The following is an 18,443-nucleotide window of genomic DNA, read 5'->3' as shown; positions in this document are numbered from 1 at the left end:
TTCATGTCTTTTTATGGGTTTAAGGGTGATTGTATATAAATGTCTGACTGCATTCCTATTTTTTTCAATTCAGTTCACTACAATCATTCGTTCTATGATTGCATTTTCAGGAACATAACCCAAATAGTAAATCAGGGAAGACCTATACTTATTATTATTATTATTATTATAAGGTCAATGAAGGCGACCCACTGGAAAGCATAACTGCATAAACCCAAAGGCCCAGTGGGCGGCACCTCACCGATAAGTGAAAGGAAGTAACAGGAATGAACAACAGAATAGGAAGATTGGTAGAGATCTAAGAGGTAGTGAGTTCAGAGAGAAGAAAGGTATTCACACGTTTTTTAAATGCTTCAATGTTACTAGAATTAACAATCTCGTTGGGAATTGTATTCCAGAGTCTAGCAGATACTGGGATAAAACACCGGGAAAATTGTGAAGTATTACATCGATTCACAGACAAGGAACGGTCATTCATGATCAAGGATTGTCTTGTAGCACGTGCTGGTAGTGAAGGGCAGGCAAATGACAATGCAACGGGTGGTTGGAATTAGACATGATTTTGAAGAAATAGGACAATGATCCAACCAAACGACGATGCCGAAGATTAATCTCAAGATTAGGAAGAAGAAATTTAATCTGGTTGAATGCTCTATCTAAAAGCTTTAAGTGAGACTCTGCTGCAGAGATCCACACAGAGTGACAATATTCAAAATGAGGCAGTATGAAAGAGTAAAAGCAATTTCTTACAATATCATCAGAGGAATATATCCGCCTACATTTGCGTAACAAACCAACTTTACATGAGACTGATGATGCAAGTGAACGCAAGTGCAACTCAAAAGTAAGTTTGGGATCAAGGGTGACTCCGAGTAACTTCAGAGACGAACAATTAGGAATAGGTACTTCGTTGACAACAATATCAGGGTGAACTGGGAAAGGTGTCCTTGATCTGCTAATAACCATACTATGGGATTTACTCGGGTTCAGTTTCATACCCCACCGATCACACCATGACAGAATCCTTGAAACATCTTGAGTGAGTACATTAGCGACTCTCTGCCTATCCTGTGGGGAAGGAATTGTCGCATATATAGTGGTGTCATCAGCATAAGCAACCATATTAGATTCAATCCCACACCACATGTCAGATGTATAAATAATAAAAAGAAGAGGTCCCAGAACACTTCCCTGCGGAACACCGGATACAACTGGACTAAAAGAACTAAGGCAGCCATCAACAGTCACACGCTGCCTTCGACTCGTTAGGAACTCTGACAGAACTTGATGGACGCGGCCACCAATACCAATAGATCTAACTTTCGATAAAAGGGCTCTATGATTAACACGATCAAATGCAGAACTAAAATCAAGTGAAATTACTCTAGATTCATGACCAGCATCAAGGGCAGCTTGCATGTCGTGCGTTATGCAAACGAGAGCATCAGAAGTACTGAGACCTTTTCTAAAACCAAACTGACTAGATGGCAACAAATTATTAATATCTAAAAAACGATTGAGACGCTTGGCCAGCAGGCGCTCAAAAATCTTAGATAACACCGGGGTTATGGAAATGGGTCTATAGTCACCGGGGTGAATGGAGGATGAAGATCCCTTTGGAATAGGGGTAACATTTGCAGTACGCCAGCATACCGGAAAAGAACCCTTACGAAAAAGAGCTCTAAAAATAACTGCCAATTTTGGAGCGAGAGGAGAAGCAATCTTTTTGTAAAAAAGAGGCAGAAAACCCAAAGGATCACAACCCCCGAATGAGTCTAACTCATTAAGATATCTTAAGATTTCGGAGGACTTAAAGGCAATGGAGTGTAATTTAATGTCCTGGGGACAAGACGGCGGCAGATCAAACTCTTCATCACTTTGTTTCGAGTTAAAACGGAAGCTAAAAGATTGGCTTTGTCCTTAGAATTATGGCAGATTGAACCGTCAGTACATGACAGAGGAGGTAAACTTGAGTCCACACCAAAGAGTGATTGCTTTAAAGCTGACCACCATGAGTGTGGTTGGGAGGTGCCAATCAGAACATTTTTAAGGTGTTCATTGTACTCATCCTGTGCGCTAGAATATGTACGTTGGGCAAATAAACGCAGACGAACGTAATTTTCCCATGATTCAGGTGAACGCAGTCGGGACCATTCACAATAAGCAACCTGTTTTCCACGCTGAGCACGCCTGCAGTCATCATTAAACCAGGCACTGTCCTTGCGACGACTTCGAATTATTTTAGAAGGAATTCTTCTTTCACTAATGTTAAGTAAAACACTGTTAAGGGAATCAATTGGACTATCAGAATGTAAAATTTCCCGCCATACAATGTTGTTAAAATCGGCAATGACACCAGTCCAATTGGCTCGTGACTTTAGAAATACTTTCCGCGATATTGGCTCGTCCGGAATAGGAAATGAAGTTTGAATATTGAAAGACAAGCCAGAGTGGTCTGTGCTACCAAGGGGAGGGACGACCTGCAAAGTTACTGCAGAGGGGGCGTCTGTAAAAGAAGATCAAGGCAATTACCCGAGACGTGAGTTGGGCTATGAACGATCTGCTCACAACCGGTGAGGTTACTAAAATCTAGAGCAGCCCGACCATGTTGATTTGTTTGAGAAACGGAGTTCAACCAATCCTGATGATGTGCATTAACATCACCAACAAAAACAAAGGAAGCTTTAGGGTCTGATTCTTGAATAGATGCCATAGAATTTAGCAAACAGTCATAAATAGAATCATCAAGATCGGGATTTCTATATACAGAGAAGATATAGTAGTTATTAAAACGACTGCAAATTTTAACCAGCATCATTTCATGACAGCCACACTCAAATTTGGTAATGCGTGAAGCGCTGCATGCTGGACGTAAGTATATACACATCCCCCGAGCTCTAGGGATAGAATCACGCCTCAGAAGAAGAGGCCTCTTGAAATTAGGAATCAGAATCTCAGAAACATGCCTGAAGCTCGAAACAAGAGTCTCTGAACAAAAATTATATCATATTTGGAGGACGCAACTGCAACGTCTTGCAAGTTGGCCTTTAGGCCCCGAATATTAATGTATAAGGCCTTACAACAGTTATTACGAGGACCGGGATTAGGGTGAACATCACCACTAAGGGTAATGAGGAAAATTAAATAAAATGAAACTCCATAAAAAAGAGAAAACACAGCGGAATAAAAGGTCCACCTGGAGGAGCCGCAACACCAGGCAAGGCAATTATTATGGTATACCCCAGGTCGCCAATTACATGGGGACCTGACAGTAGCAGTGGCAAAAGAAAAGAAGGAAAAAATCGCTGCCACCATTCATCCCTTTGTCCTGCCTACACAACGTGGGATTGCGAGAAAGAAAGGGAAAGAAGAAAAAAAAAAAAAAAAAGTTCTGGGTCGCATCAACCAGAGGGAGGAGAAGTGGCACAGAGACTGAAGGTCGGATGCACGACTGTGGAATCTCTGCAAACCCACTCCTATGAAATAGAAAATAGAGAAAAGAAGGAGGAATGTAGAGAATAGCTCGGGCAAAGTTTTATGACCTCACACCCTGGGAGAGGCCAACCACCCACAGGTGTCAAAACCTTGAGAGTATTGAGTGCTGCTTTGGCTTATGTTGGATTTATAGACAAGAAAAGAAGGTCTATAAAATGTTTCTAGGAAGTACTGCACATTTTAAGGCTTGAACAAGTTTTATTTGGCCTCATAATTTTCAAGATGTATCATAGGAATCCTTACTTCTGACAGGTATCGTGGCTCCCGCTCACGGTCACCTGTTCGCAAGAAGCATCGCAGCAATTCAAGGTCCCCACGAAGAGGAGGCGGTGCTGCAGCACTCATCCCACCTGCTACAAAGAAACACAATATTAATAATGCCAGCCGTCTCATGCAGCTTGCCAACTACTCAGCGGACACTATCAAGGAGGTCCAGTACAAGCTGACCAGAAAGTGAGTTATGCTTTCAAACCAAACATACTCATAAACAGTCCATCTTTGCTTTTTCCTCTCCATTCCATTTTAAGTTCTAGAGTATTTCTTTGTCTCACCTGAAGATTAAGTGTGTGTGTGTGGGGGGGGGGTTATATATATATATATTTATTTATTTATTTCATTTATTTATTTATTTTTTTTTTTTATACTTTCTGATACTTAATGTTTAGCTGTAGTTAGTACTTCAGTTATGTGTAGGATATTTTTAGGTGGGACTACAAATTTTTTTTTTTTTTTCATCATGCATGCATGTGTGTGTTTGTAGAGCATATGTTATAGTGAGTTGCAAGTTTATGCATAAATACTTTTTTCAAAGTATTTCCTCAAAAGTTAGCAAAATGCAAAATTAGTAAGAAAGGCATTTGTGGTATTTTGTTTTTCTAATCACACTGGATTATATTCATATTGATTAACCACTCACATACAAGTTGAAAGTAAATATAGAATTTAAATTTTTGGGTTGTGATCATGTGACTGTAGTGCTAAACTCAGAGTGGGTGCTTAATGTAGAACAATCATAAACAGAAAGTTATTGTGTCCATTATTGGTAGTTAAAAGCCAAAAGTCAAAAGCTATTGGTTCTAGGTAGCATTCTATTATTTTGTAGTAAGGATGGATTTGCTAATGAAGGTACTAGGAAAGAGAGAGTGGGGAGGGGAGTTGTATGTAGAGTCCAGAGTAAATGAATTGAAGTGGCAGTAGGAAGTGTTTCTAATGTAGATGTAACTCAAACTTTATTCACATTAGTAACTCGTAGAATAGTTGTGTTTAAATTGATTTATCACACAGCAACATTAGGAGATGGTGGCTTAAACTACCTTCCTTTATCTACCATCCTTAGGTGATTGGATACCTGCATCTTTCGCACAATTTATCTTCTTGAAATTGGGTATTTGTGAAGCTCACCTGCCAGATGACTTTACAAGTTAAGAGATAACCGAGCCAAAAAATGAGTTTATCCTTACTGTGATGTATCTATGGTTATAGAAGCAGTTACACGTCAATGTAATTTTATGCACGAATTGCATAATGGAAAAGCATAAGAGAAAACATTTCTCCCTTTAATGTATTTCCTTGAGAAATAAAGGGAAAAGTGGCAAAACTGGCACTCATCTCACCCTTTTTGGCATTTATAAACAAGATCAGTTCTGTCAGGCCTCTCTAGATATTTGATTTACATTAGAGTATGGAAAATAAATATACATTTTAAGTGTCAACTTTTTTTGGGGAAATTTTAATGTTAATAATATTGAATAGTTGAACAATGGATATTCAAATTCAAGCTAAGAGATTGTCCATCATTTGAGATCAGATACGAGTAATTTGTTTGGATTTCATCTGGGGAGGACTTAACACCTTAGTAATGTTGCTGTTTGCTGTCACTCACGCAGACCATTGGTCATTTCGTGCTTCAGTGTCCCAACTTCCACACACCCAGTATGATCCTGTACTCCTACCTTGCTGCCCTTTACCTTTTATCCTTTACCCTGCCCACTCTGCTGGCAGCAGCAAGTCGTGGATGGACTTGTGCTAAATCTTAAACGCAAGATTTGCTTCACTTTGATATTTGTCATAACAGAGACTAATACATTCTAAACAAGTACTCTCCTAGCTGAGTTGTGTAAACTGATTATACTGAATGGATAGGCAGCACAAAATTACTTTAATTTTATTTATAATAGTAAGAACAATGTGAATATAATTGCCAGATGTTAAATATTCTAGCTCTGGTTTCAATAAACAATATCCAGTGTGCTACTAAGTTACTATTAAATTATTCTAATTGTACATAATGATATGATGCCATATAGCTTCATAGTTAAGTAAAGAAAAATTGTGATAGTAAATGTCTTGGTTGGTCTCTGGTAGCCACTGATTTCATAAATAGCCCATTGTTAGACAGTAATTGAGATTTCCTGTTGCTAGTTCTGATACTAGTATTGCATGTTATACCCCATCACCAAAGGAAGTAAATCTTTTTGAAGAGTAACAAGGTAGCAATCTCCTTAGGACAGCATAACTTTCTCACTAGGTGGTTATTCCACACTGCCACAACAGTATTTGATAATTTTTCTACAAAATTTACCATTGCATTAGCAAACCATTTGTCCACCATTACTTACTGCTTTTAAAATTCCTATATAATGTTATGCTATACTCATCTCCTTACTATATTTGTATATGTAGAATCTATATCATTGACAGTGGGTGATTGCCATAAATTGTCAAGTGGATAGAGGTTAATGTGAATGTAAAAGAGCTGTATTTATTTTTGTTTTGCTATGCTGTGTGTGTGTGTATGTGTGTGTGTGTGTATGGTTGTTGTTGTTATTGTTTAGAATCTTTATTGCACGTTTGTTACTTTGCTTGTCTACCTGCCTACCTGCTTTAATGAAAGAGAAGAGTGTGAGAATTACGCCTTAGTGCCTGCCTTAACAGGAATGAGCCCAACCACAATGCCTCTGCCAGTGATGATTCGGACTCCGGGGACACCAGGTCGGACCGACGGGCATCCAAACGAAGGTCGCGCTCTCTGGTAGACTCGCCATCACCAAGGCAGAGGAGACGACTGGATTCAGGCTCACCAGATGGCTCAGTGGAGGAGGAGGAAGAGGAAGATGATGGCTCCTCCAGCAGAGAGTCTTCACCTGTGGAGAAGAAGAAGAAAAAGAAGAAGAAGAAGCACAAGAAGAAGGATAGCAGTTCCGACTCAGATGTGAGTACCTTCTGAATAAGAAGTTATTATTGAACCATGCTGTAGTCATACATTCTCACTTTTGTGGATATCTTTTTAAATTTAATTTCATTTTATCTCAAATTTGATTATGTGGATAAGATGGGTAAAAGGAATGTGGATTAGTATGGACATTGTCAATAAGAAAATCAGAATGTGTAGGAATATACAGGAACAATTGGATTATTCTGTCATGATAACTTCTTGAAGGAAATTTTAGGTTTTGACAAGTCATACAATGAATTGAAATATCCTGATAACTCTTCTCCCGTAGTTCATGTACAGTATTGCTTTCTTTGTAGCATATGTTATTTTGATCCAATGATACACTATGCGCCAATGAATTGTTCGCCGTGACACCACAGGTGATGGAATGCACTTAGAATGGAGAAAACAAAAGTACTATAATACTTACAAAGAAACTAGTAATTGATGGGCTTTCCCCTCCTTCTTATACACTTTAGAAGCCAGGTTATTGAAGGTTATTTGATATAGATTATGCCATTCCTCCCTGATGGCCGTCCGCAGCTTTGTTATGTCAGAGATATCCCTCCTCTACATGCACCTCTTCATGATGGACCAGATGTTTTCAGTAGGGTTCAGATCAGGGGAATTGGGTGGCCAGTCCTCCAAAAAGTCAATCTGGCAGTCCTGAAGCCAAGTCAGAACGGATTTTGACCTGTGACATGGAGCTCCATCCTGCATGAACACAGTAGCGTTGCACATTTCAAAAGACCCGGGCAAAAAATCACATAAAAGTTACAAATAATTGTTCTGATTCATGTTTTCATTTCTTGGCAAAAACACTAAATTTCCTACACCATGATAACTGAAGCAGGTCCACACCATTACTGAATCAGGGTGCTTTTCAGTCTTAAATATAAATTTTGTGTCAAGTGGGTCACTCCCTGGTCGCCGGTACACATGCTTGCCACGGTTGCAGGACACTGAAGACAGCTTCATCGCTCCATAACACTTGGTGCCATTTTGCCATATCCCACTGAAGATATTTAGTGGCAAATGCAACCCTAAGCTCTTGTTGCCTAGGGGTGGTGAGCGGCTTCTTGAGAGCGCGGCGTCTGCGGAACTCAAGGTCATCATGCAGGCAGCGTTGTACCGTCCTCACAGACACTTGACCAAGCAGCTGAGGGTTTTGTTCTTTTAATTCCCTCGCTGTGATTTGAGGACAAGCATCCACCTGACGCTTCACAACATTTATTGTGCGTGATGAAGTTTTACGTCCTCGCCCAGGCCTCTTTTTCTGTTCTGGCTTTGCCACCCCGCCTTCCATGCGAAACTTTCATATCCACTTTTGCACACATCTCCTTGTAACACCCACAATCCTGGTTATTTCTTTCACTGGCCTCTCTGCCTTATGTAAAGACACAATGACTTTTATCTGGTCCTTTGATAAGTCTTTCTTGCTTCCCATTATGAAGAAAAGGTGAGTTGTGTCAGGGCGTGTCTGCTCAAATTACAGGCGGAAAATGAGTTTTACTAATAACTGACAAATGTCAACTGACAGTCCATCAACGGTTTTCATGGACTGCTTGTACTTTAAACATGTTCCCAGATGCATGATAACTCGCATAAATCACTACGGGTGCCATACTAGGGGAAATGATCTTGAGGCCCTCGTGGAAGTGATCTGTTGTGGAGCCGCGAACAATTCATTGGCGCGTAGTGTATTCCACAATAGTTCTTATTTCCATTATTCAAAAATATTTGTGGCATTTATTACTTGAAACTTGCACAACATTTAAACAGCAGTGTACGTTTGTGTTTGTGGAGGTTTATGCATGCCTTGTGGCTCATGACTGATATCTTGTAAATCTGTAGGTCTCAGAGGCAGAAGAAAAGAAAAAGAAGAAGAAAGACAAGAAGAAGAAGCACAAGAAACACAAAAAACAAAAGAAACACAAGAAGCACCGGCATGAGGTGAGCGATAGTGAATGATAAGCAGATGGCATTCATGAAGCCAGTTTCTCATTTATATTCATTCTGAATCCTATTTCTCTTTTAATTTGTTAGTGCCAACTACTTGTTTACCACTTCTGGTGTGCCATACACCATTTTTGCTCTAGTTGCATTCAATAACACACACAACCCTTGTGCACGCGTGCACGCATGCACGCGCACACACACACACACACACACACACACACACACACACACACACACACACACACACACACACACACACACACACACACACACACACACACACACAGAGATGTTCTTCCAGACTTTTTGTACTGTAAGATACTATGTCTTTCCTCTTTGATGAATAAGTGATAAAAAGCATACAATCAAGTTGTCCATCCAGCAAAGAATTCAAACACCATATCTCTCAGGTGTGAGTCAGATGGGTTTTTTTTTTTTTTTACACTATTACACAACCTAGTCTACGAGTATATGTTTTGAAACACACACACACACACACACACACACACACACACACACACACACACACACACACACACACACACACACACACACACACACACACACACACACACACACACACACACACACACACACACACACACACACACACACACACACACACACACACACACACACACACACACACACACACACACACACACACACACACACATATATATATATATATATATATATATATATATATATATATATATATATATATATATATATATATATATATATATATATATATATATATATATATATATATATATATATATATATATATATATATATATATATATATATATATATATATATATATATATATATATATATATATATATATATATATATATATATATATATATATATATATATATATATATATATATATATATATATATATATATATATATATATATATATATATATATATATATATATATATATATATATACACACACACACACACACACACACACACACACACACACACACACACACACACACACACACACACACACACACACACACACACACACACACACACACACACACACACACACACACACACACACACACACACACACACACACACACACACACACACACACACACACACACACACACACACACACACACACACACACACACACACACACACTATTTAAAATTGTGGCTATTTTTGCTCAGTCCAATAAAGAAGAGGTAAGATAAAATAATGGTTATATGACAAAGTATTATTGTCTTCTTATTTTCACTCAACATGTATTTTCCTGTCATTTCTGGGTTCAGAGAACTTCATTGTTCTTGATCAAAAGTTAGGTTCCTTATTTTGATTATGATACCATACAGATGCTTACTTTTTACAAATTAGTGTGACTTGCATGATGTTTTCTGTAATAGTTGATCAGTCCTACTGCATGCATGTTTTATGCTACTGCTTTGCCTTTCTTTACAGTAATTTATGTACATATACATTTTCCTTGTAAGTGATTGGTTGTATTTTACTGCAGATATATATAGGTGTTTTGCAATCACTAAAAAAGTTAATAGGATCACAAAAACTAATTGCAATGTAACATTTTCCATTTCCTTGGAAACAATATTTATATTTGTGAAGTAGATCTTCACCAGGTTTGGTGACTAGAGTGTTAGTTTAAGCACCATTGATTCTTGTATTCAGTATTTTGTCACATGCAAAATAGTTTTTCTAGCTTGCAATGGTGTCTGAGACAGATCCTTGTGATGCTGAACATATATACTACATGGTCTTGGGTGGTGACAACCCAATGTTAAACATACAGAGAAGTCCTGTTACATTTCTGATATACCATGAATATCTTCTAAAAATAAAATTAATTTTATATACATATATATTTTTTATTTTATTCATTGAATTCCCGTTATATAAATGAGCACCCTCCTCACCTACTTCGAGGAATATTCCTCATCATTTAAGAACATCATTTTAATACATTTGATGAAATTATTTCTTTCAGTTGGTCTTTCATTTTTATTCTCACTGTTCATTTCCTTTGCTAGCTAGCTGAGGCTTAATCACAGCTTCTTCAGCTCACAACAGCTTATCTATATATTGGATATCAGTTTATTTCTATGTTCCAACCATTTACTCTTCGAACAGTTTATAAAAACCTCTCCCCACCTCCCTCACCAGGAGTCTGAAAGTGAGTCAGAGGAAAGCGTCGGTGGGGAGGAGCTGGAGCGCAAGTTAAGAGAGAAGGCGCTGCTCTCCATGAAGCGTCAGGAGCGGTCCTCTGTGGCTTCAGAGTCAGACTAGAGTCTGGGTCCTTGTGGTAGCTCGCTAAGGGCAGCCTATTCTTTGGTAGAAAGTCAGTGTCGCTCTTGCCTCACCCTCTTAGGTTTGATAAGGTAATTTTAAGTTTTAGGATAATGTCTGTGTGATGGCAAAGATGGAAAGATGACAGTGATCAATATTTAAAAGTAAAATCTGACAAATGAACTCATGTATGATTTTTTTCCCCACATATTGACTCCTACCAACATAAATACTTTGTTTATTTTATGCAACACCTCTGCTCAACTACACTGAAATTAATGTTTTTTTTTTTTTTTTTTTTTTTTTTTTTTTTTTTTAGGTTGAAGACATTTGAATAAAATGAGACAAATCTGAAGCTGACTACTTTTTTTTTTTAGAATGTAATTAAAGGTTGGTGACCAGAATAAGGATTTCTGATATACTTCCCATGATTCTCTCTCTCTCTCTCTCTCTCTCTCTCTCTCTCTCTCTCTCTCTCTCTCTCTCTCTCTGTTGTGAACTGATGACTTGATTCCATTTGTTTCCCTCTTTCTATTAATACTCTTAAGTCCAGATGATGCCATACAATTGTGGTTGATCAGAGGACACTACTCTGGGAAAGTTATGTACTGATTTAAAGACAGCTCATTTCATTTTCATTGCAAATTAAGAATGATTATTTTGGAAAGTTTTTATTAGATATTCATGGAATCCAAAGAGGCTTACTACATCAAAAGAGTTTCTACTTCCATTCTTACACTTCTTGCATATTCTATTCATTATTCTCAACTTCTGAAATATTTTTATATTCTAATCTTTATTCTCAACTTGAAAAACATTGTTGGATTTAGTTTCTCATTTTTTAGAGAATCTTCATTTCACTTGTATTTTCTTTAAAAAATTATTCCATGTTCATGGAAAGAGAATGCCTTTCATAAATATGTAATTTTCACAATTTTACTCTAAATAAAACCAAAAAATAATCTATTTAATTTGGTGGATGCAGAGCCGCATGCTAATGTGTTTGTTTGGCTGTGTAACATGGTGACACACTCCGTCCATTCCACACCTCTGATGGGTGGTGTGCATTGGTATCAGTATTATGTTTGATGCCTGTCCTTTTATAACACTTCATCATTTGCACTATCTGCAACACTTACTTGGTTGAACACAACTGGTCATTGTTTAACCAAACATCAAGACAAGGCCAAAAAACTTTCATGATGTTAGCCATTGAAGGGAAAAGCAGTAGGGAGTACACTTAATGTTTGGAATATATCTCATGCATTACAGGCAGTCTAAGGCAAGAATAGTTTTCATCCATACAAGTGATGTCATCCAGTGATCCGGAGATACCCATACTATTGAGCTACATGTTATGTTCAGGAGTAAAGGGACCAAGGGTATTCACAACTCCATTTTCATATATGTCCACATTCATTAATCTCTTGTCTGTTGTTTTCAGTAGACAGGCATGTTCGGGTAATCATTTTTGTTTTAAATGTAGATGTATTAGCCTTTGTTACTCAGTAAATTAATCTTGTCAAACCACACAGTTGAATACTTCTACCTCTACTACTTAGGAATGTTGGCTCTTCTTCAAACATTTAATCTGCTTAATTTGTACTCCTCCAGTATTTATGGTTGAATCAACACAATCTGTTTATTGTCATTGTTTCACTAATTTTCTTTATCAGAAGCTACTTGCTTAATTCCTTATTTATTGAGACATATCTTACAGTAGCACTATATATGCACTTTACCATGTACTGATATATTCTACCATGCATTGCAATTCTCACTCGTTTATCCTTGACTCTTGTTACAAAGTGGGTTAACTTTTCTCCAGACTGCAGCAATTATATTTTTCAGGATTATACATTTTTTAACATTAAATTAAGACTCTCCAGACAGCCCTGTACTGCATCTCCTGTGTTCCATACATACTGTATGTAGGAAAAATAACAATTTTCAACCTGATACAATGTACACACTTTATAATCTTTATTTTACTTTCAATTCCATTTATTTGCACATTTGTTACGATCTGAATTCCTGTATTTGTTGAATTATCAGCCACCAAAACCGGTCCTGTATGCAGTATTTTCTGGAACTGATATAGTTTCTACATTCACGACAAAGCTTTCCCTAGTTTGATTTAAATACTAGGTTGTCATCTTTAACAGGTAGTCATGTAGTATTTGGGAGTGAAGTGAAATGAAATAAAAGATGAGAGAATCCCAATCACTGCATTCTGTCCTTTTTAGTCATCTTTACAGATATCCAGGAAATTTGGTGACTGAATTTCCAATAATATGAGATGAAATGCAATTTATGAGTGTCATTTTATAAGATGGACTTGATCTTCAGCATACATTTAAATTAATTATACTGATCACTTTCCATTGCATTTATTCCATATCTTAAGTCTTCATTCATTTTAGTTGCACTTACTATAAATAAGTACATAATGTACTATACATACTTATCAGTCGTCTTAGCAAGAGTCCTCCATAGCAGCTCTTAAGCATACTCCAAATTTTATTCAGGTAATGGGAAACTCATGCCATGCAGGGACCTTCTCATTTGCAAGTATTACCTGATTCAAAGCAACTTCTTAGTGAGAATATCTCTCTCTCTCTCTCTCTCTCTCTCTCTCTCTCTCTCTCTCTCTCTCTCTCTCTCTCTCTCTCTCTCTCTCTCTCTCTCTCTCTCTCTCTCTCTCTCTCTCTCTCTCTCTCTCTCTCTCTCCACACACACACACACACACACACAGGCAGTGGTTTAGATATGAAGTCCAACTGGAGAGCAGTAGAGCAGAGTGCCACAGGGATCAGTATTATTGCCAATACTACTTCTCATATATATATATATATATATATATATATATATATATATATATATATATATATATATATATATATATATATATATATATATATATATATATATATATATATATATATATATATATATATATATATATATATATATATATATATATATATATATATATATATATATATATATATATATATATATATATATATATATATATATATATATATATATATATATATATATATATATATATATATATATATATATATATATATATATATATATATATATATATATATATATATATATATATATATATATATATATATATATATATATATATATATATATATATATATATATATATATATATATATATATATATATATATATATATATATATATATATATATATATATATATATATATATATATATATATATATATATATATATATATATATATATATATATATATATATATATATATATATATATATATATATATATATATATATATATATATATATATATATATATATATATATATATATATATATATATATATATATATATATATATATATATATATATATATATATATATATATATATATATATATATATATATATATATATATATATATATATATATATATATATATATATATATATATATATATATATATATATATATATATATATATATATATATATATATATATATATATATATATATATATATATATATATATATATATATATATATATATATATATATATATATATATATATATATATATATATATATATATATATATATATATATATATGACATGCCAGAGGGAGTGAACAGTTACATAAATCTGTTTGTGGACGATGCGAAACTGCAGAGTTATAAAGCAAAAAGAAGATTGTGAAATACTGCAGGAAGACCTAAATAAGATCTGGAAATAGAGTAAGAAGTGGGAGATGGAATTCAATGTGGACAAGAGCCATGTCATGGAAATGGGAAAGAGTGAACGACCAGTGGGAATCTATACGATGGCAGATGTAGTAAAACTGAAGAAAGTAAAAAAGGAAAAGGACTTGGGAGTGACGATGGAAGAAAACAATCAACCGGTAAGCCATATAAATAGAATTTTTAGAGAGACCTAATTTGCTAAGGAATGTTGGAATAGCGTTTCACTACATAGACAAAGATTTTATAAAGAAATTGATAAGTACTATAATAAGACCCAGATTGGAGTATGCAGGAGTGGTGTGGACCCCCCCATAAAAAGAAACATAAGGAAGTTGAAGAAACTACAAAAAATGGGTATAAGAAGAGAGAGAGAGAGAGAGATTTACTAATCGTGTTGTGAGCAAAGGTAAATTTTAAACATTTTATATCCTAACACTGACCACTGAAGACAAAATCATCTAACATTTATAATACGCATGTAGGTCGTCCACATCGGAATGAAGTGGGTGAAACTCACGAAAAAGCGGTGAAAAAAAAAGCCACACATTTTACTTTATATCGGTAGGAGATCCACTGAAAAAAAAAGAAAAAAAAAAAAAAAACGACTATCCCGCTGAACATGACCAGTTATCAGCCATCCAACCAACTCTTTTACCTCTCACACACACACACACGGCCCGGTAGCTCAATGGTTAGAGCGCTGGCTTCACAAGCCAGATGACCGGGGTTCGATTCCCCGGCCGGGTGGAGATATTTGGGTGTGTCTCCTTTCACGTGTAGCCCCTGTTCACCTAGCAGTGATAGGTACGGGATGTAAATCGAGGAGTTGTGACCTTGTTGTCCAGGTGTGTGGTGTGTGCCTGGTCTCAGGCCTATCCGAAGATCGAAAATAATGAGCTCTGAGCTCGTTCCGTAGGGTAACGTCTGGCTGTCTCGGCAGAGACTGCAGCAGATCAAACAGTGAATTACACACACACACACACACACACACACACAAGTGGGAAATGGAATTCAATGTGAACAAAAGCCATGTCATGGAAATGGGAAAGAGTGAAAGACGACCTGTAGGAATTTATAAGATGGGAGATGGAGTAGAACTGGAGAAAGTTAAAAAGGAAAAGGACTTAGGAGTGACGATGGAAGAAAACAATCAACCAGTAAGCCATATTGATAGAATTTTTAGAGAAACATATAATTTGCTAAGGAATATTGGAGTAGCATTTCACTACATGGACAAAGAAATGATGAAGAAATTGATAAGTACTATAATAAGACCCAGATTGGAATATGCAGGAGTAGTGTGGACCCCTCATAAAAAGAAACACATAAGGAAACTGGAGAGACTACAAAAATGGCTACAAGAATGGTTCCAGAATTTGAAGGATGACATATGAGGAGAGACTAAAGGCTATGGATCTACCAACCCTGGAACAAAGAAGGAGAGAGGAGACCTGATACAAGTTTATAGATTGATCAACGGAATGGACCAAGTGGATAATGAGAAACTGATCCTGAGAGAAGAATATGACATCCGAAGCACAAGATCGCATAGTAAAAGGCTGAGAAAAGGAAGATGTCTGAGAGATGTTAAAAAAATATAGTTTCCCGCAGAGATGTATTGAGACGTGGAACAGTTTAAATGAAGAAGTAGTGTCTGCAACGAGTGTGCATACTTTTAAAGTAAGATTGGATAAGTGTAGATATGGAGACGGGGTCACACGAGCATAAAGCCCAGGCCCTGTAAAACTACAACTAGGTAAATACACACACACACACACACACACACCGTTCGGTACAAACTCGAGATCTTTCCGTATGTTAGTGTTTTCCAAACATTTTTGCTTATTGTACCCTTTAATACATTCTGCTGTTACGTGACATTTGCATTTATGATTAATATTTACACTAAATTTAACACCGTATGTAACGTAAATAGAGTACCGTTTTTAAACATCGCATTGGCGTCATGGAAGGGTGAGTACATCCATGGTACAATAACGAGAGTTATTGTATCAGAGTACATCTATCGACACCTTTTTTTCTTGTTACCAGTATCTGCAAATTTTTGCTAAGTTTACCGTGAACTTACTCATATAATTGCCTTCATTATCCACATATGACACCATTGCATATTTTGCCAAATATGTCGCGGTGTCAAACATTCATAGCCAAAACAGTCCAACTGGGTAGAAATTGCAAAAATTCTCCTTTTTACCCATTACCTTCTTGCAGATGTTTGTATATCTCTAAACGTTTAAAATATTATTCTCAAGTCGAAGAGAATGTTGCCCTATCACAACCATCTTTCCTACGTAGTGCTCCAAGCTCCAGACTTGTGTATTCACCGTCGCCTGCTGCACTCAGCCAGCCTTCCCCATTACGGAGCGAACTCAGAGCTCATCTTCGGATACGACCATACCACACTCCACACGCAAGGACAGCGAAGCTAGAACCCCTCGAACAGGGGCGGATTTAGGAATTTTGGAGCCCTAGGCAAAGGTAGGCATAGGGGGGTAGTCACCTGCCGCCCGGTGGAATACTCCAGGAGAGGTACTTACGGGGATGTAGGCAGTGCTGCAGACTGAGTGATTCCCGTGTCCTCTCTTCCCGGTTCCTTTGTGGTCTCATTTATACAATTGAGCAGCTGCAGCCTGCCCTCTAAAGACAACTTCTACTACTTCCTACACTACACTACAACACCTTACACTTTTACACTCTCTTCAAATCAAAATTTAATAATGGCTTCACCACGCCCTGCCTCAGAGTCCCCTCTGGGAGGGACCATAAATGTCCCCAGGTCGGACTGCCCCTCTGCTGTCGACCTTGGGTGTCTTGACACTTCATCTAATACTTTCACTATCAATTTCTGCAACATTCGTGGCCTTCGTTCTAATTTTCAATCTGTGGAACACCACCTCTCCTCTACTAAACCTCATCTTCTCTTCCTAACCGAAACACAGTTGTCTGTGACTACTGACAGCAGCCCTTTTCTGTTCCCTCCTACTTGCTCTATCCTCATTTTCAATCCAAAGCTGGATGTTGCGCATACGTGCGTAACGACACCACTTGCTCTCGTGCCCACAATCTTGAATCTTCAGAATTTTCTACCATCTGGCTAAGACTTCAATGTCACTCTCTAACTAAATTCATCTGTGCTGTATACCTCTCACCTAATTCCTCTGACTATGTAAAATTCTTTGACTATTTGACTTCCAAGGTGGAGCACATCTTATCTCACTTTCCTTTTGCTGAGATCTCCATTTTAGGGATTTCAATGTTCACCACCAGCTTTGGCTTTCATCTTCTTTCACTGACCAACCTGGTGAACAAACCTTCAACTTTGCTATCCTTCATGACCTAGAGCAGCTAGTGAAGTTCCCTACCCGTATTCCTGACCGCCTTGGAGACACGCCCAACATTCTTGATCTTTTCCTAACCTCCAACCCTTCTGCTTACTCTGTTAAACTTTCCTCTCCGTTGGGCTCCTCCGACCACAATCTAATTTCCGTTACCAGTTCTATCACTCCAGTGCAGCCTCAGGACCCGCCTAAGCGGAGGTGCTTCTGGCATTTTAACTCTGCTAAGTGGGAGGAACTAAGGCAGTACTATTCTGATTTCCCTTGGGATGATTATTGTTTTCATGTCAGAGATCCTTCTCTTTGTGCCGAGCGCATAACAGAGGTGA

The 18,443-nt window shown here is 37.0% G+C and overlaps 1 protein-coding gene across 3 annotated transcripts in view; it reads left to right on the top strand.

Annotated features, from left to right (window-relative positions):
* Window positions 1-11,159, top strand: part of LOC123513901 (serine/arginine repetitive matrix protein 1-like) — a 32,106-nt gene extending 20,947 nt beyond the window's left edge. For all 3 annotated transcript variants that reach the window (XM_045271364.1, XM_045271366.1, XM_045271365.1), the window contains 4 exons: window positions 3,748-3,948; window positions 6,430-6,706; window positions 8,564-8,662; window positions 10,854-11,159. In XM_045271364.1, coding sequence (XP_045127299.1) covers window positions 3,748-3,948; window positions 6,430-6,706; window positions 8,564-8,662; window positions 10,854-10,976 — 700 coding nt within the window. In that variant the 3' untranslated portion in view covers window positions 10,977-11,159. The remainder of the gene's footprint in view (window positions 1-3,747; window positions 3,949-6,429; window positions 6,707-8,563; window positions 8,663-10,853) is intronic.
* The last annotated feature ends 7,284 nt before the right edge of the window (window positions 11,160-18,443 follow it).

Source organism: Portunus trituberculatus, chromosome 37, assembly GCF_017591435.1.
Source record: "Portunus trituberculatus isolate SZX2019 chromosome 37, ASM1759143v1, whole genome shotgun sequence".
Classification (NCBI taxonomy): domain Eukaryota; kingdom Metazoa; phylum Arthropoda; class Malacostraca; order Decapoda; family Portunidae; genus Portunus; species Portunus trituberculatus.
This window is presented reverse-complemented; position numbering and strand designations above follow the sequence as displayed.